At 39.9% G+C, this 20,782-nt stretch overlaps 1 protein-coding gene across 15 annotated transcripts in view; it reads right to left on the bottom strand.

Annotated features, from left to right (window-relative positions):
- Positions 1-20,782, bottom strand: part of itprid1 (ITPR interacting domain containing 1) — a 71,128-nt gene that overhangs the window by 37,556 nt on the left and 12,790 nt on the right. For 13 of the 15 annotated variants that reach the window (XR_006375790.1, XR_006375791.1, XM_044176737.1 and 10 more), the window contains 2 exons: positions 19,291-19,344; positions 6,780-6,828 (listed from right to left, as the gene is read on the bottom strand). Coding sequence is in view for 11 of the 15 variants with exons in the window: in XM_044176737.1 (XP_044032672.1) it covers positions 6,780-6,828; positions 19,291-19,344 (103 nt within the window). In the remaining 4 variants the exon portion in view is untranslated. Of the gene's footprint in view, positions 1-4,758; positions 6,756-6,779; positions 6,829-19,290; positions 19,345-20,782 lie in introns of those variants that run through there. The other 2 variants (XM_044176733.1, XM_044176731.1) reach the window with 2 other exon arrangements.

The following is a 20,782-nucleotide window of genomic DNA, read 5'->3' as shown; positions in this document are numbered from 1 at the left end:
TGTAGTTAAATTTAAGTAAGCGATCCCATCTGCATTTAATTCAGTGCTGTCTCAATATAACAGAGGACTCCTATGCTAATTTCAGCCCCTCCCAAATTGACCATCTTGTTGATAGCGCTGCAGGCTCACTGCGAACGACATTCGATTCTATTGCCCCTCTAAAAAGAAGATACTTAAACAAAGAAGGTTAGGTCCATGGTATAACCCCCAAACCTACAAATTAAAGCAAATATCACGGAAACTGGCGTTCCAACAACCTGGAAGAATCTCGTTTAGTCTGGCAAGATAGTCTTAAAACATACAGGAATGCCCTCCGTAATGCCAGAGCAGCCTACTACTCATCATTAGGCAAAATAACAACTCCAGGTTTCTTTTCAGCACTGTAGCCAGACTGACAGAGAGTCACAGCTCTATTGAGCCATGTATTCCTATAGCCCTCAGTAGTAACGACTTCATGAGCTTCTTTAATGATCAAATTTTAACTATTAGAGAAAAAATTCATCACGTCCTGCCCTCAACAGGTATCGATTTATTTTCAAATACAGGAACCTTAGAAACTGCTTTTGTTCTATCGACCTTCTTCAACTAACTTCAATGATTTCTTCATTTAAGCCATCAACCTGTCTCTTAGACCCCATCCCAACTAGGCTGCTTAAGAAGTTTTACCCTTAGTTAGCACTTCTTTACTGGATATGATCAACCTGTCTTTATTAACAGGCTATGTTGCACAGTCTTATAAAATAGGTGTAATTAAGCCTCTTCTTAAAAAGCCCACTCTTGATCCAGGGGTTTTAGCCAGCTATAGACCTATATCTAACCTTCCCTTTCTCTCTAAGATCCTTGAAACTGTTTGCCCATCAGTTGTGTTACTATCTAAATAACAATAGTTTATTTGAGGATTTTCAGTCAGGGTTTAGATTGCATCACAGAGACAGCACTGGTGAAAATTACAAATGCCCTTTTAATTGCATTGGACAATGGACTTGTCTCTGTAATTGTCTTGTTAGATCTTAGTCCTGCATTCAACACCACTGACCATCACATCCTATTACAGCCTCCATACCTATTATGGAACATGTAATTGGCATTAAAGCAACCACACTAAGCTGGTTTAAATCCTATCTATCAGAGCGCTCTCAGTTTGTACATGTAAACGGTGAGTTCCACAAGGTTTTGTGTATACCTATTGATCAAGCCAGATGAAACTAATCAGTTAGCTAAACTTCAAGCATGCCTTAAGGACGTAAAAACCTGGATGTCCTGCAATTTTAAATGTTGTTGATGATGATGTTAAACTCTGACAAAACTGAAGTTATTGTAATTGGCCCTAAACACCTCCAAGTCCTAATATCTAAAGATATAGTTACTCTCGATGGCAATGCACTGGCCTCCAGCACCACTGTAAGGAACCTTGGAGTTACCTTTGATCGAGTTTTATCCTTAAACTCCCGCATGAAACAAATTTCAAGGACTGCCTTCTTTCACCGATGTAACATTGCAAAAGTCAGGCACTTCCTGTCTCAAAATGATGCTGAAAAAATAGTCCATGCATTTGTTACTTCTAGGTTGGACTATTGCAATTTCTTATTATCAGACTGCCTGAATAAGTCCCATAAGTCCCTCCAGTTGATCCAGAATGCTGTGGCACGTGTACTGACAAGAACTAGGAAAAGCGATCATATTTCTCCAATATTAGCTTCTCTGCACTGGCTCCCTGTAAAATCCAGAATAGAATTTAAAATCCTTCTCACCTACAAAGTTCTTAACGGTCAGGCACCATCATATCTTAAAGAGCTCATAATACCTTATTACCCCATTAGAACACTAGGGTTACTTGTGGTTTCTAGAGTCTCCCAAAGTAGAATGGGAGCCAAAGCCTTCAGTTATCAAGTTCCCCTCCTGTGGAATCAGGTCCCAGTTTGGGTTCGGGAGGCAGACACCATCTCCACATTTAAGAGTAAGCTTAAGACTTTCCTCTTTGTTAAAACTTATAGTTAGGGCTGGCTTGGGTGAGTCCTGAACCATCCCTTAGATATGCTGCTATAGGCCTAAACTGCCGGGAGACTGCTATATGACTGCTATAGGTCTAAACAGTATAATGAGCAGGTTTACAATGGTAGTGGACTAATATACCTTTGACATGACACATTGGTAATATACTGGGATCCCACATCCAGTCCATTCTTAAAGAAGAGCAACCGTCTCTTCATAAGCGGACCAGTCCGCCATTGGCCCGGACGGACCAGTGACTGGTCAATCAACTTGAACCTGCATAAACTTGTACTGGCCCAGGCCATCGGTTATGTCGGACCCCGGCCCACTTCTAAATCCCCTCTGATACGCATCTTCGTTATAATGTTACATTGTTTAGGGAAATATAATGTTAGGTAACTGGACGCAACCGTCACTAATGCTAACGTAGCTCCTCAGGGATTGACGCTGTTATTTTTCTAATCTTGACAATCTAGCTGGTGACAACACATTAGTTAAGGTTTTAAGGACTATGGCTGCTGGTAGTTGTTGTTTATTTTGTTTAAATATGCAGAACTATAATTTTATAGGTTAGTGTTGTTCAGACAATTAAGCTAAGATAGCTAATACGTGCTCACATCAGTGTCCGTTTTTCCACGCTAACTAGCAACTACACCACGTGATACCAACGTTGTTATACTAATGGGCTTGTTAGAAGTAGGAACCAAACATTAGACATCTCACAGAGAGATACACAAAACATACATTTTTGACCCATCAACATTTTTAAAATGATTAATTCACAATCATATTATTTTTTAGGAAAAGTTCAATTCAATTTTATTTATATAGCGCCAATTCATAACATAAAGTTATCTCATTGCACTTTTCCTATAGAGCAGGTCTAGACCGTACTCTTTATAATATTATTTACAGAGACCCAACAAATCTCACCATGAGCAAGCACTTGGTGAGTAATACTTTTGTGATACTTTTATTCGCACCTTTAGAATCTTAGAAACAAAGAACAGACAATAGGAAGGTGCCAAGCCGACACAACCATTAATTCACACCTGAATGTGAAAGTGAGTTGACATCTCGTTTGAACCCAACGCAAGATCTCAGTTGAATCTAAACAACAGACTCCTATTGGATAAGACGTGCGAGACGAGATCTCCACACTGCCCGTTTACTAAAGGAGGCACATGACGTCTCTCTCTACGGTAACTGCCGTTACCGCAAGAAGACGCTTTTCACGTGAACTTTAATTTCCCTAGGAAGAGTCTTAACTCGCTGGATGAGAAACAGACTGTTTTGTGTTTGCTGAACACTTTTTGGATCCTGATCGTTTACTCCCATAAGGATCCCATACCTGCAGAAGGAAGAGACATGGACTGACCGTTCCCTTCACGGAGAGCAAGATCACCACTGAGCCCCTCTCCCTACCGACGTTGGCCGCTGTTTTCCTTTGCTGCCCCAAAAGAAACAGTTTTGCCAGTGGACCCAGCTTCGTCAGCATCCGAGCCTGAGAGAAACTCTGCCGGACATCTCCAAACAAACTGACGCATCCATCAATCGCTAGCCAAGAGCCATTTCAAGTAAGAGGCTTGTGTCTGAGCAGAGATAGATTTTATAACTGTGTTATTTTACCTAAGTTCCATTGTTGTGAATTGTGCTTTGCTTTTTGGAAAAGTGACAGGCTGCTGTTCGAATTGCTGTTTTTCTTTGTGTTAGCACGTTCCAATTTGTATCGGTACCATGCTGTTGGGCAGTGTGTCCAGTAACACGGTCGTTGTACGAAAGGCTGCTGCCGGATTACTGTGTGATAAAGGGACAGCTATGACGCTTTGCCACGACATGTGAGATTCCTTGTGCTTACCTCTCTCTTCTCTCTCTCTCACACACCCTTACACGTACATTCACACGCTTGCACACATCTCAGATGGCCCAGATAACGTGGTAGCTTAGCTAGCTAAGCTGCATGTTAGTTTGAGGACAAATAGAGCCTGTCCTCCCTTTTTGGCTCTGTCCATCTGTTTGAGATTCACGGGTCTGCACACCATTTGGCTTTGTGCGTGATGACCACCCATGTGGCCACCACCTTCCTTGCAACCCCCCCTCTATTGTCCCCTCTACATACACACAGACACACGTATCTTATATGCTCGCTCATTGTTGTATGCTTATTGTGTTTAGACAATAGTGGTTGTTGATTATTAATCAGTGCTAAGGTTAAATAAACTCTACTGTATATTTTAAAGAGCAGCTGCCTATGGTTATTGTGTGTTGTGATAACAGCTGTTTGTGATGGTCAGTGTTCGGATCCCCCTTCACTGCCCCCCACCCCCCCTTTAATGTAAGATAGAACCTTAAATATCAACATTTTTAGATGGACAGCAACCTTTAAGACTGTTTTTCACATTTAGTTGTTGGTCCCTGATCCCAGGGTGGTGCCCTGTAATTATGAATCCATATTAATAATTCTGATAATATTAATATTCATATTAATATTCATAAATAGCATTGATATTTCTGCTAATAACCAAACCTGCCCTCCCTGAATCCCAACAGTAACCAATTTTAACTGACATGACCTTGTTCTGTCAGAGAAACCGCAGCCTCCTATCTTCTGTGTATTTCTCTCCATGCACATTAACAAAGAAGCCAAATGTATAAACACATTGTTGAATAGGTCAAATTTCAAAACTGTAAGCTTTAAGATAGCTCTTCAATACATAACAGAAATAAATGCATACATATAGTGAAAAAATGCTGTTGTGTACTCACATTTTGCTCTTGGTGTTTGTTGATCTTTTATACTTATCCCCTCTGCTCCTAGCTGATTCATTTTTTCTGTACAGCTGTCAAACATTGTAATAACTTTCCTCTGATCCTTTCGCTTTCTATGCAAACTGTGCTGTGTGCTGTGCAGAGGCAGAAGGTGAAGCTTATTTGCCTGGTAAATATGACTTGTAGTTACGTGTCTATCTCAGGACCAGAAGCTGTTATCACAGCTTGAACCACCTGTCAGTCAAAGACACTGCAGTAGTAGATAACCTTTTAATAGTATTTAAATTGTCCTTTTAACACTTTCTATGAAGCTCATATCTATAACACATTATCAAACAGCTATTGAAATTTCTTCTAATCACTCTGCCCTTTTGCATAAGGTTATCAGATCTTCTCAACATAATGGTGCTTTCTGTAACCAGATTACAGTTAATGCCTTTATGACAGCTAACTGTCTGCTGTGAATGTTATGTAATATGTCTCTCTCTCTCTCTCTCTCTCTCTCTCACACACACACACACACACACACACACACACACACACACACTTCTATCAACTCTTTTAATCCCTGGCAAGACAAATAACTTGCGTTGTTGTGCTGTGTTCCATTTATTTCCCTCTCAGGGTCTTTTATCTTTTATTATCTCAAAACATGGTTTGTTTGAATTATGTACAAAAGTGTCGTAATCAATAAATAACATAAACAACTATTTACAATAACAATAGTAAAGCAGAGACCAAAACTTGATGCACACATTACTTGGTTCACCATAACAACATGCAAGGATGAACAGGACAATTAATATGACAACTGACAGCAAGGTACATCAGTCAGTTCGCATGTAAGCCTCACTCAAACAGTGAGTGGAGCTGATAGGATACACCATTTTCATCAGGTACTGTCAACAACTTCCTGACCATTTTCAAGAATACACACGTCTGAATGGCTTATATTTTCTTGGCGAAGTCTGTTCAATGCACACTATACCTGCCAATAAACACATGACAGACAGTGAGCTGTCATAAGCATATGATGGTAAGCCTTAAATATACACCAACACTCTCAATCCATTGTAGTTAGAGAGAACAGTGATGGCCATAACTCCTTAAAACCTTTCATGCAAAACAGGGTTATGAACATGACACTATAATCAAGACTGCTATGAGATTTTACATGTTAACCATTACAGTGTGTTACGAAGGTATGATGAATATGTTATAGATTTGGGCTTCATAGAAAGTGTTGCCGATAGCTTTCAGTGGTATTCAGAAAACGTCACAGCACAACTGGCTTTTGAAAGTGATCTTACAGTCACAGCAATGTTGAAGTATATAAGTAGAAGCCTCAAAACCTGATTGTGTTCTGAAAGAATCTCCTACCTCAGGTCTTCATAGCATGACATGTCATAGCAGCAGAGAGAGAAAAGTTCCCATCACAGGGTTAACATTTGTTCTTTTGGCATGGAATATACATAGCACACTGAACACAGCAGAAGCTGGTCACTTAGAAAGTTCTTTGTGTCAGAACAGAAACTTAATGTTTAGGATGGTTCCACCAACAATAAAGCATTAAACTAAGATTAGTGATAATGTAGATTTATTGATCCAATCTTCAAGTAGGTTATAGGTTGGATGCAGGAGATGTCAAGAGTTTTACAGGCCTCTGAATCACTGCCGCAAAATAGACCTGTTTAAAATTAATCTTAAATTAGGATTTAAATACAACTAGAAATGTGTTGCAGCCTGATTCAATTTTAGTAGAAGTTTAAACTGCAACACAAACCTTGATTAATTCCAACCTAAATGTTTCATACTACTGAAGTCAGATCATTTTCAATCACTTGTATCAAAATATCCATACATAATTGCATTTCCTACAATGAATATCTAACAGTTGCGTTAGAATGAATTCCAGCACTGTGCTGTGTGATAGAGTTCAGCCTCACTCTACACTGCTGGCTGTGTGGCTCTGTACGTCTGACAGGTGATGAGAACAAGAAGAAGAGAGGTGTCCTTACCGCAGAAACTCCTGGACCGTCCTCACTCCCTGGTTACCATATAAAGATGCTGCAGTGGAGAAAAGTCATGTTATCTGGATGAGGAAGCAAACAGGGCATGTGGAGCCATAAATGACACAAGCAGAGAGGGAAACATCAGGAAAGGAGGAAGGCAGAAAACAGGGAAACAGCTCCTCCATTTTCTGCTGGTTGAAAGTCAGTACATCCTGTCCAGGTCTGGTGTCAAGGCTCCTCGAGCTATATTAGGAAAGTGTTTTTCTCTGTCTCTCACCCTCCCTCTCTTTCTTCTTTTTTCCTCCAGAGGGTGTTTGGGTTTTGGCAGTCGCTTCTACCTCCCTCTCCCATACTGGGACTGTTTTTGACACTGGCATGGTGTCAAGAACAAAGTAGTCTTTCCGCCTCTGTACTGCCATACCTTATGTTACCACTATTTCTTTAAAAAAACTACTCCAACACCAAGTTAACCTGCAGGCATTTGTGTTGTGGTCTATTGTGCCAGTTGTGTTGTGGTCTATAGTGCTCTGATCTGCAGTGTCATGTCATTTGCTCTTACATAAGAGTGGACACAGATGCAAAGGTAGGGTGGCACTGGAGGACACAAAGAGAGAGGCTCTCGTCAAACCATGAAGAAAATGCAGGCATTTGTGCAAACTGATCTCTAACAGGTAACTCTTGAATTTACAAAGGAAATGTTGGCAGTGCAAATGGCTTTGTTGAAATTGTAAACTACTTATTCTATTTGCTGTTGAAAGCAGCCCAGACAGTGTAATCAAAAAAGTGACTCCAGACATGTCCAGACATAAAAATACTCTGCTTGGAATAATAATGTGTGTCTGAAATGCTTTTTCCACATAAAACTTCAATTAACTTGTTAAAAATTCCTAAAATGGCATTTACTCCTCCATCATTGAAAAATCCAGAAGCAATGAATATGCAAATATTGTTCATTTCAAAAGTTTAACGGCTGAACACAAGATACCTATTCACTTAAAAAGTCCATTCTCAGTGTATATGACCTGAATGTTTTCACATCACACTTCTGTAAGATGTATACTGGACCGCGAGTGGCTCCACACTAGTTGTGATGTCACAAATCCTGCTGTACGCATACACCTTAAAGTGAGATTTAAGGTGAGCACAGAGAAAATTAAATTTCGTCGTTTTGTCGTCTAGTGTCAAACTCTGCACCATCATTCTGCACAGTTTAGGCTACTAAACCCTTGGTGAAGGTTAGGAAAAGTGGTTTTGGTTAAATCTAAAGTTTAGCCTTTATTTGATACCAGTTACCAGTTGACATTCAACAAAGGTCAAACTCAAACAAGGGGTGTTGCAATTAAATGCCAGTTTCTCTGTTTTTGGCAGATTCTTATATATTTCTTTTAGTTTGCTCATAGCAGTTTGCAGAAAGATCTCACAAATTCAGCAGCAGAAATTAAACAAAAAACAAATGGCCAAGGACGAAAAAAATGCTAAATAAAAAAACTAATTAATTTAAAAAAACACATGAAAGGTGAGTAAATAATAAGTAGATTGATTCATGATAACAAAGTTTCATTATGACAAAACATTAACATTAACATTTATGTTTTGTTTGTTTCAAGGGCCTAAGACTTTACAGTGGTGTGCAAAAATGTGCCTTTTACAATGAATATTTAAGTGAACAGAAGCTAACCTGACCTCTAAATGGTACAGAGTTAAACATGACACATTTCTTAAAATTGTAAAGCAAGATTAGTTTTTATTTTAATTTGATACAGTTTAAAAAATTTTAAAAAGGAAAAAGGCCCTTGCAAAAGTTTGGGAACCCTGTCAGTTAGTACTTTGTAACCCCTCCTCGGGCCACTATAACAGCTTGCAAATGCTTCCTGTAGCCAGCTTTCAGTTCTTGCTTTTGGAATTTTTCCCCATTCTTCCTGGCAGAACACTTCTAGCTCAAAAATATTCTTCAGCCTCCTTGCATGCACAGTATGTTTGAGATCTCTTCACATATTTTCATAAATACCAAGTCTGAGGACTGAGGTGACCATACCAAAACCTTCATTCATCTATCCTGGAGGTACTTCATGGTTGATTTTGAGGTATGCTTTGGCTCATTGCCTTGCTAAAATACCCAGCCTCTCAACAACTTCAATGTCTGGACTGACCTTCAAACATTTGCCTCTAGAATTTCTTTATTTGGTGGAATATAGCTCAAGTCGATGTGCTGACGTAAGCGTATTGTGTCATTTACGGTCACCGGTGTTTGTGTTTTACAAGTAGCATATTTCTGCTGCTCTAGCTCATCACAGTTAATTTTGTTCGATTCTTCATTATAGTGATTTAATATGATATTTAGTATCATATTGACTTATTTTGTGTTACTGAAACCTGGCTGGGTCATGAAGAATATGTTAGCCTAAATGAATCCACTCTGCCCAGTCATATTAATACTCATATTCCTCGAAGTACTGGCCGAGGAGGCAGAGTTGCAGCCATCTTCGACTCAAGTCTATTAATCAACCCTAAAACTAAACTAAATTATAACTCATTCGAAACCTGGAAAACACAACAGCCAATTATATTTGTTATAGTGTACCGCACTCCTGGTCCTTATTCTGAATTTTTATCTGAATTCTCAGAGTTTTTATTAAGTTTAGTCCTTAAAACAGATATAGTAATTATTGTAGGTGATTTCAATATTCATGTGGATGTTGGAAATGATAGCCTTAGTACTGCGTTTATCTCATTATTAGATTCAATTGGCTTTTGTCAGAGTGTAATTGAAGCCACTCACTGTTTTAACCACACCCTCGACCTTGTTCTGGTATATGGCATTAAAATTGAACATTTAATAGTCTTTCCACAGAATCCTTCATCATCAGACCATTATTTAATAACTTTTGAACTCCTATTGCTGGACTACATGCCATTAGGCAAAAATTCTTCTATCTTCTATCTGATATTGCTGTGGCTAGATTCAGGGAAGCGGTCCCATCTGCATTTAATTCAATGTTATGTCTCAATATAACAGAGGACTCCTATGCAAATCGCAGCCCCTCCCAAATTGACCATCTAGTTGATAGCGCTACAGGCTCACTGCGAACGACACTCGATTCTATCACTCCTCTAAAAAAGAAGATAATAAAACAAAGGTTAGCTCCATGGTATAACCCCCAAACCCGCAAATTAAAGCCAACATCACGAAAACTTGAAAGGAAATGGCGTTCCAACAACCTGGAAGAATCTCGTTTAGTGTGGCAAGATAGTCTTAAAACATATAGGAAGGCCCTCCGTAGTGCCAGAGCAGCTTACTACTCATCATTAATAGAGGAAAATAAAAACAACCCCAGGTTTCTTTTCAGCACTGTAGCCAGACTGACAGAGAATCACAGCTCTATTGAGCCATGTATTCCTATAGCCCTCAGTACTACCGACTTCATGAGCTTCTTTAATGATTAAATTTTAACTATTAGAGAAGAAATTCATCAAGTCCTGCCTTCAACCGGTACCGACTTGTCTTAAAACCCAGGAACCTTGGAAACAGCTGTAGAGCCTGAGTGTAGTGTGCCTTAGTTAGCACCTCTTTACTGGATATGATCAATCTGTCTTTATTAACAGGCTATGTACCACAATCCTTTAAAGTAGCTGTAGCTTTAAAGTAGCTTTAAAGTAGTGTGTTTTTGCTGCTAGCAAAGCAGCCAAAACACACATACATCAGGCTCTACTGTCGACCTTCTTCAGCTGACTTCAACGATTAATTCATCTAAGCCATCAACCTGTCTCTTAGACCCCATTCCAACTAGGCTGCTTAAAGACCTTTTACCCTTAGTTAGCACCTCTTTACTGGATATGATCAATCTGTCTTTATTAACAGGCTATGTATCACAATCTTTTAAAGCTGTAATTAAACTGCTTCTTAAAAAGCCCACTCTTGATCCAGTGGTTTAAGACAACTATAGACCTATATCTAACCTTCCCTTTTGTTCTAAGATCCTTGAGAAAGCAGTCGCCAATCAGCCGCGTGACTTTCTAAATAATAATAGTTTAATTGAGGATTTTCAGTCAGGGTTTAGAGTGCATCATAGCACAGAGACAGCACTGGTGAAAATTACAAATGACCTTTTAATTGCATCAGACAATGGACTTGTCTCTGTGCTTGTCTTGTTAGATCTTAGTGCTGCGTTCGACACCATTGACTATCACATCCTATTACAGAGACTGGAACATGTAATTGGTATTAAAGGAGTCGCACTAAGCTGATTTAAATCCTATCTATCAGATCAATCTCAGTTTGTACATGTTAATGGTGAGTCCTCCGTGCACGCCAAAGTTAGTCACGGAGTTCCACAAGGTTCTGTGCTTGGACCGATTCTATTCACCTTATATACGCTTCCTCTACTCAGTATTATTTGGAAACACTCCATAAACTTTCATTGTTATGCAGATGATAACCAATTATACCTATCGATCAAGCGACTAACCAATTAACTAAACTTCAAGCATGCCTTAAGGACATAAAGACCTGGACGGCCTGCAATTTTCTGATGTTAAACTCTGACAAAACTGAAGTTATTGTACTTATTGTACACCTCCAAGACAAATTATCTAAAGATATAGTTACTCTAGATGACATTGCACTGGCCTCAAGCACCAAGGTAAGGAACCTCGGAGTTATCTTTGATCAGGATTTATCCTTTAACTCCCACATGAAACAAACTTCAAGGACTGCCTTTTTTCACCTACGTAACATTGCAAAAATCAGGCACATCCTATCCTGAATAAGTCCCTTAAGACTCTCCAGTTGATCCAGAATGCTGCGGCACGTGTACTGACAAGAACTAGGAAAAAAAGATCATATTTCTCCAATATTAGCTTCTCTGCACTGGCTCCCTGTAAAATCCAGAATAGAATTTAAAATCATTCTCCTCACCTACAAAGCTCTTAATGGTCTGGCGCCATCGTATCTTAAAGATCTCATAATACCATATTATCCGACTAGAATACTGCGCTGCCAGAATGCAGGGTTACTTGTGGCTCCTAGAGTCTCCAAAATTAGAATGGGAGCCAGAGCCTTCAGTTATCAAGCTCCTCTCCTGTGGAATCACATCCCAATGTGGGTTCGGGAGGCAGACACCATCTCCACATTTAAGAGTACGCTTAAGACTTTCCTCTTTGATAAAGCTTATAGTTAGGGCTGGCTTGGGTGAGTCCTGAACCATCCCTTAGTTATGCTGCTATAGGCCTAGACTGCCGGGAGACTTCCCATGATGCACCTCTTTCCTGTTTCCTCTCTCCTTCTCTCCCTATCCATATGTATGCATATTTATCCCATTACTGCATGTTACTAACTCAACATCTTCTCTCTCCCGTAGTTTTGTGCTTTCTCGTTTCTCTCCTCTCTCCATCTGTCACTTTCAGCAGGTATTTCTGCCTCCGGAGCTGCAGAGTCTGGATCTGTGGTTGTGGGCCACCTGCTGCCCCCCGTGTTCCTGCTCGACAACTGCTACTAAGTTGTTGTTATTGGCTCTGTTACTAATACTGACATTATTTTTCCTATAGCTGTCATTTGTATTATTATTAATTTATTAACATTAACACTACAATTACAATTCTACTATTTAAAAAAATTCTAGGTGGTATTTGCATTGTGCCTCCCTCTCAACCACTCCCCCTCCCCAAAAACCTCTCTCTCGCGCTCTCTCTCCCTCTCTCTCAAAACACGGCAGCGGCGGATGGCCGCCCACCATTGAGTCTGATTCTGTCCAAGGTTTCTGCCTCTTAAAGGAAGTTTTTTCTTGCCACTGCCGCCAAATGCTTGCTCATGGTGGAATTTGTTGGGTCTCTGTAAATAATATTATGAAGAGTACGGTCTAGACCTGCTCTATAGGAAAAGTGCAATGAGATAACTTCTGTTATGAATTGGCGCTATATAAATAAATCTGAATTGAACCACAGCACTGAAAAAGTCATTCTCAAAGTCACTAATGACCTGTTAATGAATGCCGACACAGGCACGTGTTCAATTATTGTGCTGCTGGACGTAATGCTGCCTTTGACACTATTGATCATGGCATTCTTCTAGATAGACTGAGGCATATTGGGTGGGCATATCTGGTACTGCACTAGACTGGTTCTCATCATATTTGTCCAATAGGAAATTCTGTGTCACCATTAATAACTTCATGTCATCCTTTTCCCATATCAACTATGGTGTGCCTCAAGGTTAAATTCTGGGACCAATATTGTTCTCCTTATACAGTGCCTTGCGAAAGTATTCGGCCCCCTTGAACTTTGCAACCTTTTGCCACATTTCAGGCTTCAAACATAAATATATGAAACTGTAATTTTTTGTGAAGAATCAACAACAAGTGGGACACAATCATGAAGTGGAACGAAATTTATTGGATATTTCAAACTTTTTTAACAAATCAAAAACTGAAAAATTGGGCGTCCCCTTAAGTTAATACTTTGTAGCGCCACCGTTTGCTGCGATTACAGCTGTAAGTCGCTTGGGGTATGTCTCTATCAGTTTTGCACATTGAGAGACAGAAATTTTTGCCCATTCCTCCTTGCAAAACAGCTCAAGCTCAGTGAGGTTGGATGGAGAGCATTTGTAACAGCAGTTTTCAGTTCTTTCCACAGATTCCCGATTGGATTCAGGTCTGGACTTTGACTTGGCCATTCTAACACCTGGATATGTTTATTTTTGAACCATTCCATTGTAGAGTTTGCTTTATGTTTTGGATCATTGCCTTGTTGGAAGACAAATCTCCGTCCCAGTCTCAGGTCTTATGCAGGCTCCATCAGGTTTTCTTCCAGAATGGTCCTGTATTTGGCTCCATCCATCATCCCATCAATTTTAACCATCTTCCCTGTCCCTGCTGAAGAAAAGCAGGCCCAAACCATGATGCTGCCACCACCATGTTTGACAGTGGGGATGGTGTGTTCAGGGTGATGAGCTGTGTTGCTTTTACGCCAAACATAACGTTTTGCATTGTTGCCAAAAAGTTGAATTTTGGTTTCATCTGACCAGAGCACCTTATTCCACATGTTTGGTGTGTCTCCCAGGTGGCTTGTGGCAAACTTTAAACGACACTTTTGATGGATATCTTTAAGAAATGGCTTTCTTCTTGCCACTCTTCCTGGTGTCTTCCTTGTTCTTCATGATGCTCTCTGCGCTTTAAACGGACCTCTGAGACTATCACAGTGCAGGTGCATTTATACGGAGACTTGATTACACACAGGTGGATTCTATTTATCATCATTAGTCATTTAGGTCAACATTGGATCATTCAGAAATCCTCACTGAACTTCTGGAGAGAGTTTGCTGCACTGAAAGTAAAGGGGCTGAATAATTTTGCACGCCCAATTTTTCAGTTTTTGATTTGTTAAAAAAGTTTGAAATATCCAATAAATTTCGTTCCACTTCATGATTGTGTCCTACTTGTTGTTGATTCTTCACAAAAAATTACAGTTTCATATCTTTATGTTTGAAGCCTGAAATGTGGCAAAAGGTCGCAAAGTTCATATGCTCCTTTTGGGTGATGTCATCCGTAGACATATTTCTTTTCATTGTTACGTGGATGATACACAGTTGTACCTCTGTGTTTTAGTGATGCAGAAACTGTACATGCTTTTATCTCCTCACTCCTTTATTATTGTAACAGCCTGTTCACTTGTCTTAATCAAAAAACTTTGAAACGACTGCAGACTGTACAGAACTCAGCTGCTAGGTTTTTAACCAGGACCAAGAGGTATTATTTTGTACTTTTTGATAAGTGCTCTATAAATAAAGTTTTATTATTATCCTTGCTGAACGAATGTCCAGTCATACATTTCCTTGCCGTAACCAAAAGAATATTCAAATATAGCCTCAAGTTGCAATGATCGGGGTCCAAGCAGATTGTGACCATTTGAATGCTTGTTTCTTATTTAAAGTCCCCATGAAACAGCTAGCGGCGTTGGGATTTACAACGGTTAAAGGGGCACCAAATTGCGTAGGTGCAATCAATTAAATTTAGCTATCAAAATTATCAAAGATAATCATAAATAATAACTTTAATTGGGTTGAAGGTAAAAGGTTGAAGGATTTGGAGTTCAACATAGAAGAGGTTGGAAAATTATTCACTCTTGTGCAACATTAAACCAGCATAATTATACGCAAACATTTATTAAAAGATAAACAAAGCAAAAACACACAATGTGAAGTCTAACTCTAAGTACATTAAACTACAGAACAAAAGGGTGTGTGTGTGTGTGTGTGTGTGTGTGTGTGTGTGTGTGTGTCCAAAATGGCTGCTTGGGTCCAAGATGGTGTCAAACAAAAGAAATCAGGGGTTGCATGGCTTGACAAAGAAAGGAAATTCATAATGGCAGCTAGGCGTGTGGGTTAACGAGTGTGTATCTGTTAAAGGGCCAAATTGAAGAGTACATGTGTACTGTATATGATAAATGGTCCCAGGTTAGAAAGAAGATAGTTAGTTGCATGCAAGACCCTGTGTCTATGTGAACATCACTAACATCAACTTAGCATGTGGCTACCAAATTAACCTAACAGTGAAAACACATCACAACATAAAACTCAATGAACCAAATCAATTAATATACATTCACAAAGTAACACAGTCCTGTGCTTAGCCATGCACTCTGCTATGTTCGGTGGTTACGTTACCAGTCCATAAAGGAAGAAGTTGCTTTGAAGTTGCTGTTATTATCTGGTAGTTCCGTTGGAGTGAGCCAGGCAGGGAAGAATGTTGGTTCCAATTGAAGAAGTCCTTGCTGTACAGTCCATTTGTGCAGATGGAGGAACGTGTCGCTCTGTCTGTAGTACTCCTTGCAGTTAGCTCAGTACTAACTTCCTTAATTGCTTCTGAAAGTTAGGCTTTGTGTAGTAGCTGCTGGCGCTAAACTTAAACCTACGCAGGTCCTCGCATCGCTGCGGTAAGAGAGAGAGTCCCATAGTTAGAGTACACACCTCCGGGGATTGAGTTGGAGTTCCATGGCTCTCCTTTGTTCACCGATCAAAAGATCATGCGGTCTCCTAATAGAGTTTAGTTAAAGTCACACAAATGAATGAATTCATCTGTGGAGTCCCAACAGCAGAGTGATATTTGATTCCGTATATTTAAGTGTTTCCCGCTAGGGAGGGACTTGTAGTGGATATTGATTGGCTTTTACAGTAGCCAGTTTGACAACAGGGAATACAGTACCGAGGTGGTTTTCTTGCCGGGGTTTGGCTCCTGGCACCCTGGGGCTGAGATCAGCTAGCTGCACGGCTAACCGAGCTAACGAAAGTTAGTGGTTAGCTACTTTGAAACAAGTAAAGCTATCTTTCCATCAGGAAACTCCGTAAATGACATCGGTACTGTATTCCCTGTTGGTCTAGGTGGCTGTGTTCAGTCCCGGTCCAGCCGTTCACTGTTCACAACAATTAGCGGTTAGCTACTTTAGCAACAGTAAAGGAAACTATGTAAATCACCTAGAGTTGAAGCTGAACAGCCGAAGGACATCAGAGGGAAAACCATAAAATACTTTCTACATAAAATATGATCCAGTTGCACCTAAATCAGTGAATAAAGTTATAAATTTGTGTCTTTGTACAGTAATCAGAGAGGACCAGCCCCCAGAAGTACTCTGCTCCAGCGTCGTCATAAACAAGAAAGTGAGAAAGCATTTCATTGTACACAAAATTAGAATACACCCCTGAGTGCAGCGTGAGTCATCAACATTTTTTTTAATCTTTCCAGGTAATGACAAACTTTAAAATACCATTAAGAATATCCAAGAATACCTACAAAATGACTTTTCTGTCATGGCCAGATACTGGTGTATAGGTGACATATAGCGCAAGATATATGTGATAAAAATACTTAAACATCGACTTTGACTTCATGGGAACTTTAAATGACAAGAAGCACTTGAAAACACACCACATGCACATGCAGGCATTTTTCACATTTTGCAATGTGTTCTCCATCTCTGCAAAGCATTTTTCCATTTTTTTCTTTTCTGCATTCAAATCTAAGAGGAGTAATTTCAGCTCTTTTAAAACTGCAGCCCATTCAGATATTTTTTCTTCTTTCTTCCTTTGTTTGTTACTGCGTCCGTCTTGTACATTTGTCTTGTATTTGCTTCTACTTCTTGTATTCATACCTTTAGACACCTAATGAATTACTTTGCTAATTTCTTGAAACTTGCTAGAGCATAAAGACTTTATATCACAACATCATTTAAGTTAACAACATAGACTCCACCCGGTCAGCCAAATCTTCAACATCTTAAGGTTTCAACTAGTTTGTACAATGTGTCGACTGACCATGTCTGAAGGTAAAAGTGTTTAAAACTGTTTTGAATGTCCACAATCGAAACAAAAAGTCAAAAAGTCTGCTGCCATAGCCTCACCCAGCTGCAACCCACCGTGAACACTGTGTCTTTTACGCATCTTTGCAGTCTTGAAACAATGGGCCTCATCCTAAAACATTTTTTATTCTTATCCTAAAACTCTCCTACTTTTTTCTGTGAGGTTTGCTTGAAGTGTTTCAAGTCGGATTCACCAAATTCTCTTAAAGTAGGGGTAAGCAGTTCTGGAGAAATCCAATACCATGACAAATACCATGATATAGAGCGAACAACAACACAGTAAGTAATGTAACTAACATTAGCTAGGTTGTGGGTTAGCAAACTGTCGCTACAGTTGCTGCTGTGAAGCTAACAGCCAGAGAGGATGAGACGGTTTCCCAGAGCCAGCACACCAGCTCCAGACAGCGATACTCACAACTCTCCTGCTACTATAGCTAACATCACAACAACAGCATACATTGGCAAACTAGAAAGTAAGTTGAATGTCCGTGGGCAAGTAGTTTAATGTTACCTGACACACAAATCATGGCTGGAATGGCTGGAATAGTGTTGGGTGGCTCGGTCCGAGCCTCTTTCTTTGTTTCCAATTTACAGAGCCAGGGCTGTGTACAAACATCAGAGTTTTTTTCAGCGCACACACTGAACGGACAGCAAGCAAACTGTGACAAGATATTCATTGAATTTGACAAAAATACATGTATTGGATTAAAATCGCATACCCCACCTTTAACTGGACCAACTTGTCATAAATTTCTCATTTCTGATGAATGCCACCTGTTTGTGAGGAGGTGCACATTCATGTGATTATTAGCATAATCAACGCCACAAAAATTTATTTAAGGCTACCTGTCCTGCCAGTTTGTGAGCAAGTTGCAATTGTTACCCAAAAGTAACAAGAAGACTTTCACACTGCAGAGCTTCAAGTCCTGCTGTTAAAAGTCAGTAGAGAAAAACATTTTTAAAAAGCAGTGTCAGTAGTCATATTAGAGGAAACTAAATAAATATAAAATTTTAATGGTACAGCTGTCAACAACATGACATCAGAGCAGCGCTGTACTGTGACAGACCTAAAGAGTGAATGGTTTGACATTAAGATAGATGCTAAACATCTGTCCTAACCAAAATGGTCCGTGACTGATATGAGAGGCAGTCAAGGGGATGTGACAGTCATGGAGATATTAGACTAGAGAATACTATAGACTATAGAATACTATAGCCTACAGCAGGCAAAAGTAAACTGCCGGGTGCAACAGAGGATGATCCTGGTCAGAGACCTGCATACAGACCATGAAGCAGTTGTCAGTTTAAACTCCTAATTAATTCAGACTGAAGCATATGTAACCAGTAGGTAAAATTACATGGCCATTTCAGTTACTTGACATGCACAATTCGGCTAATACAATTACTTTGCACATCATTCCCTGGAAATAAATATCCGATCTTCCTCTTCTGCTGCTGTGTGGTGTTCCTGTTCTTTCGCTGGTCAAGATGCGGAATACTAAAGCGCTTTGGGGCTCACCAGATTCATTCATGTACCAGAGTCAGACAGTGCTTGTTGGCCTGTGGATACTATCCCTGACTGCCTGGAGAGTTTGACAAGACTCCCTGCAGCAGTTTGGTTGATAGTTATACAACTTTTAGTGCCTGTGCCATATTGATTTAAATAATTTTATCATCTCCAGGTCATTTATTATTTCTGCTACTGTCATGATACAACATATATACGAGTTGGTAGATTTTTGTTTATTTGCTGTAAAAGCAATACACGTGTAGCATTGACACAATTATCACAATAAGTGAGTAAAATGTATGTTATCAGCTTTACGTAGACCACAGGTTAATATTTTGGGATGATAACGAGCATAAACTGCTTTACTTCCATTCAATACCTGCATATCCTTTTAGTGTGCCCTGTAAATTTTAGAGGTCCGGACCCGGGTATACCAGGCAACACAACACTCGAACTTCCCCACACCACTCGGCACCCTCCTCAGTATAAATACACAAGAGATTCTGGCAACTCTATCTCTCTCTGCTTGTGTTGGAAGATATACACGTATAGAGAAATTATCGGCTTATTTTCCTAAATTGCAGAGTCTGTTGTCAGAGTGTGCATGTAAAGATTCCCTGCTGAGGACGGCACCTTACAAGTTCAGGATAGGAGGCTGTTTACCTTCTACACCCAGGGCCAAGTCATCGTCACTGCTGGGGTTCCACTTCAGAGGCTCTGCAGGGGACACAGGACATAGCAACATGATACAACATGATAGTCCTGCTGTGTTTTGCTTCTTTAAACCTGCCACTGTCCCCACTCCTTCACTTCTTCCTTTTCCAACCGTAGCTGTCTGAGCTTAGCCATGAACCACCGGTTTGTCACTGTTATAAGTCACCCTGATGCGTGTTGGTACACAGCAGTCCTCATGAATGCTTAGGCTGCATGTATTATGTCGCAGAAATCATTAGTGAGTAAGAAAGAATGCAGATGTGCAGTAGCTGCTGTGCAGTGAAATACAGTTACAGAACAGTCTGATTAACAGAAGGTGTTGCTGCTTTAGTAGAAATTCATTGATTTCTTTCTTTTCAACTGAAATAGTTATTTCTTCATATCAGTTGCAGTTACAGTTATTAGTTATTAGTCCTGATGTAAGATGTCACAGCCTGAACTCATCCAGACTGTTGGTAGCAGTCCTGAAAACCTCCCAGTCAGTACAGTCCAAGCACGCCGGAGCATAGCTTCACTGGTCTACTGCTTTGATGTCCTCACATCAGGTTTACAGAGCTTTAATTTCTGCCTGTATGTAGGGATATGGAGGACCATGACGTGTCAGAACAGTCCCAGTGCAGCATGGGGGGCGGCGTAATAGGCACTGTTGGTTGAAGTGTAACAGTGATCCAGAATATTCTCCTCTCTGGTCGGGCATTTAATAATCTGTCTGTATTTGGGGAGGTCTTGGCTGAGATTTCCTTTGTTAAAGTCTCCAAGGACAATAACTAACATGTGCTATGCCTCCTTCGCCTGTGGTGGAATGTAAACACCAACCAGTACGAAGGACACAAACTCAATGGGGGAGTAAAAGGGTTGTTTTTGCATTTTTTGGCTAAATGAAAATCCAGGTTTTCATCTGCAATGCCTGTTCTCTCATTGCCTCACTACTTGGTCTCTAACAATTATACTGAGAAAAATCTTACACTTACTATTGAGTATTGCCTACGTATGTTACCATGATTGATTAAAACAAACATAAAGTTGGATAAGTCACGATGAGCACATTCTAAAGTTACTAGACTGTACCAGGTCTGTCTGAATAGGAATACATTGTACATGGCTTGAAATTAAATTTGAGCTATAGTGCTCTGGATTTCTTTTTTTACTTTATCATATTTAATTTAGGTTTGTCATTATCAATGATTCAGTAGCCTTACTTGTTGGTTCTGTTTCCCAGGCTCTTTGCTTTTAGTCGTTGAACAATATGATGCATCTCCTGGCACTTTCATGACACAGAAGTCCTAATCAATAACTAGAGGCCTCTGTCTCTCCCGCTCACTATCTCAGCTGTCTTTCACGCTTGCTCGCTCTTTGTCTCACCAAAATAACCTATGTTAGCTATTGCAATACAAATACAAATAACAATCAGCAAGCCGAGTAATTTACATAAAGCTACAGC

This window comes from Siniperca chuatsi, linkage group LG19 (genome assembly GCF_020085105.1).
Source record: "Siniperca chuatsi isolate FFG_IHB_CAS linkage group LG19, ASM2008510v1, whole genome shotgun sequence".
Classification (NCBI taxonomy): domain Eukaryota; kingdom Metazoa; phylum Chordata; class Actinopteri; order Centrarchiformes; family Sinipercidae; genus Siniperca; species Siniperca chuatsi.
The sequence above is the reverse complement of the archived record's forward strand: the minus strand, read 5'-3'. Positions and strand labels throughout refer to the sequence as shown.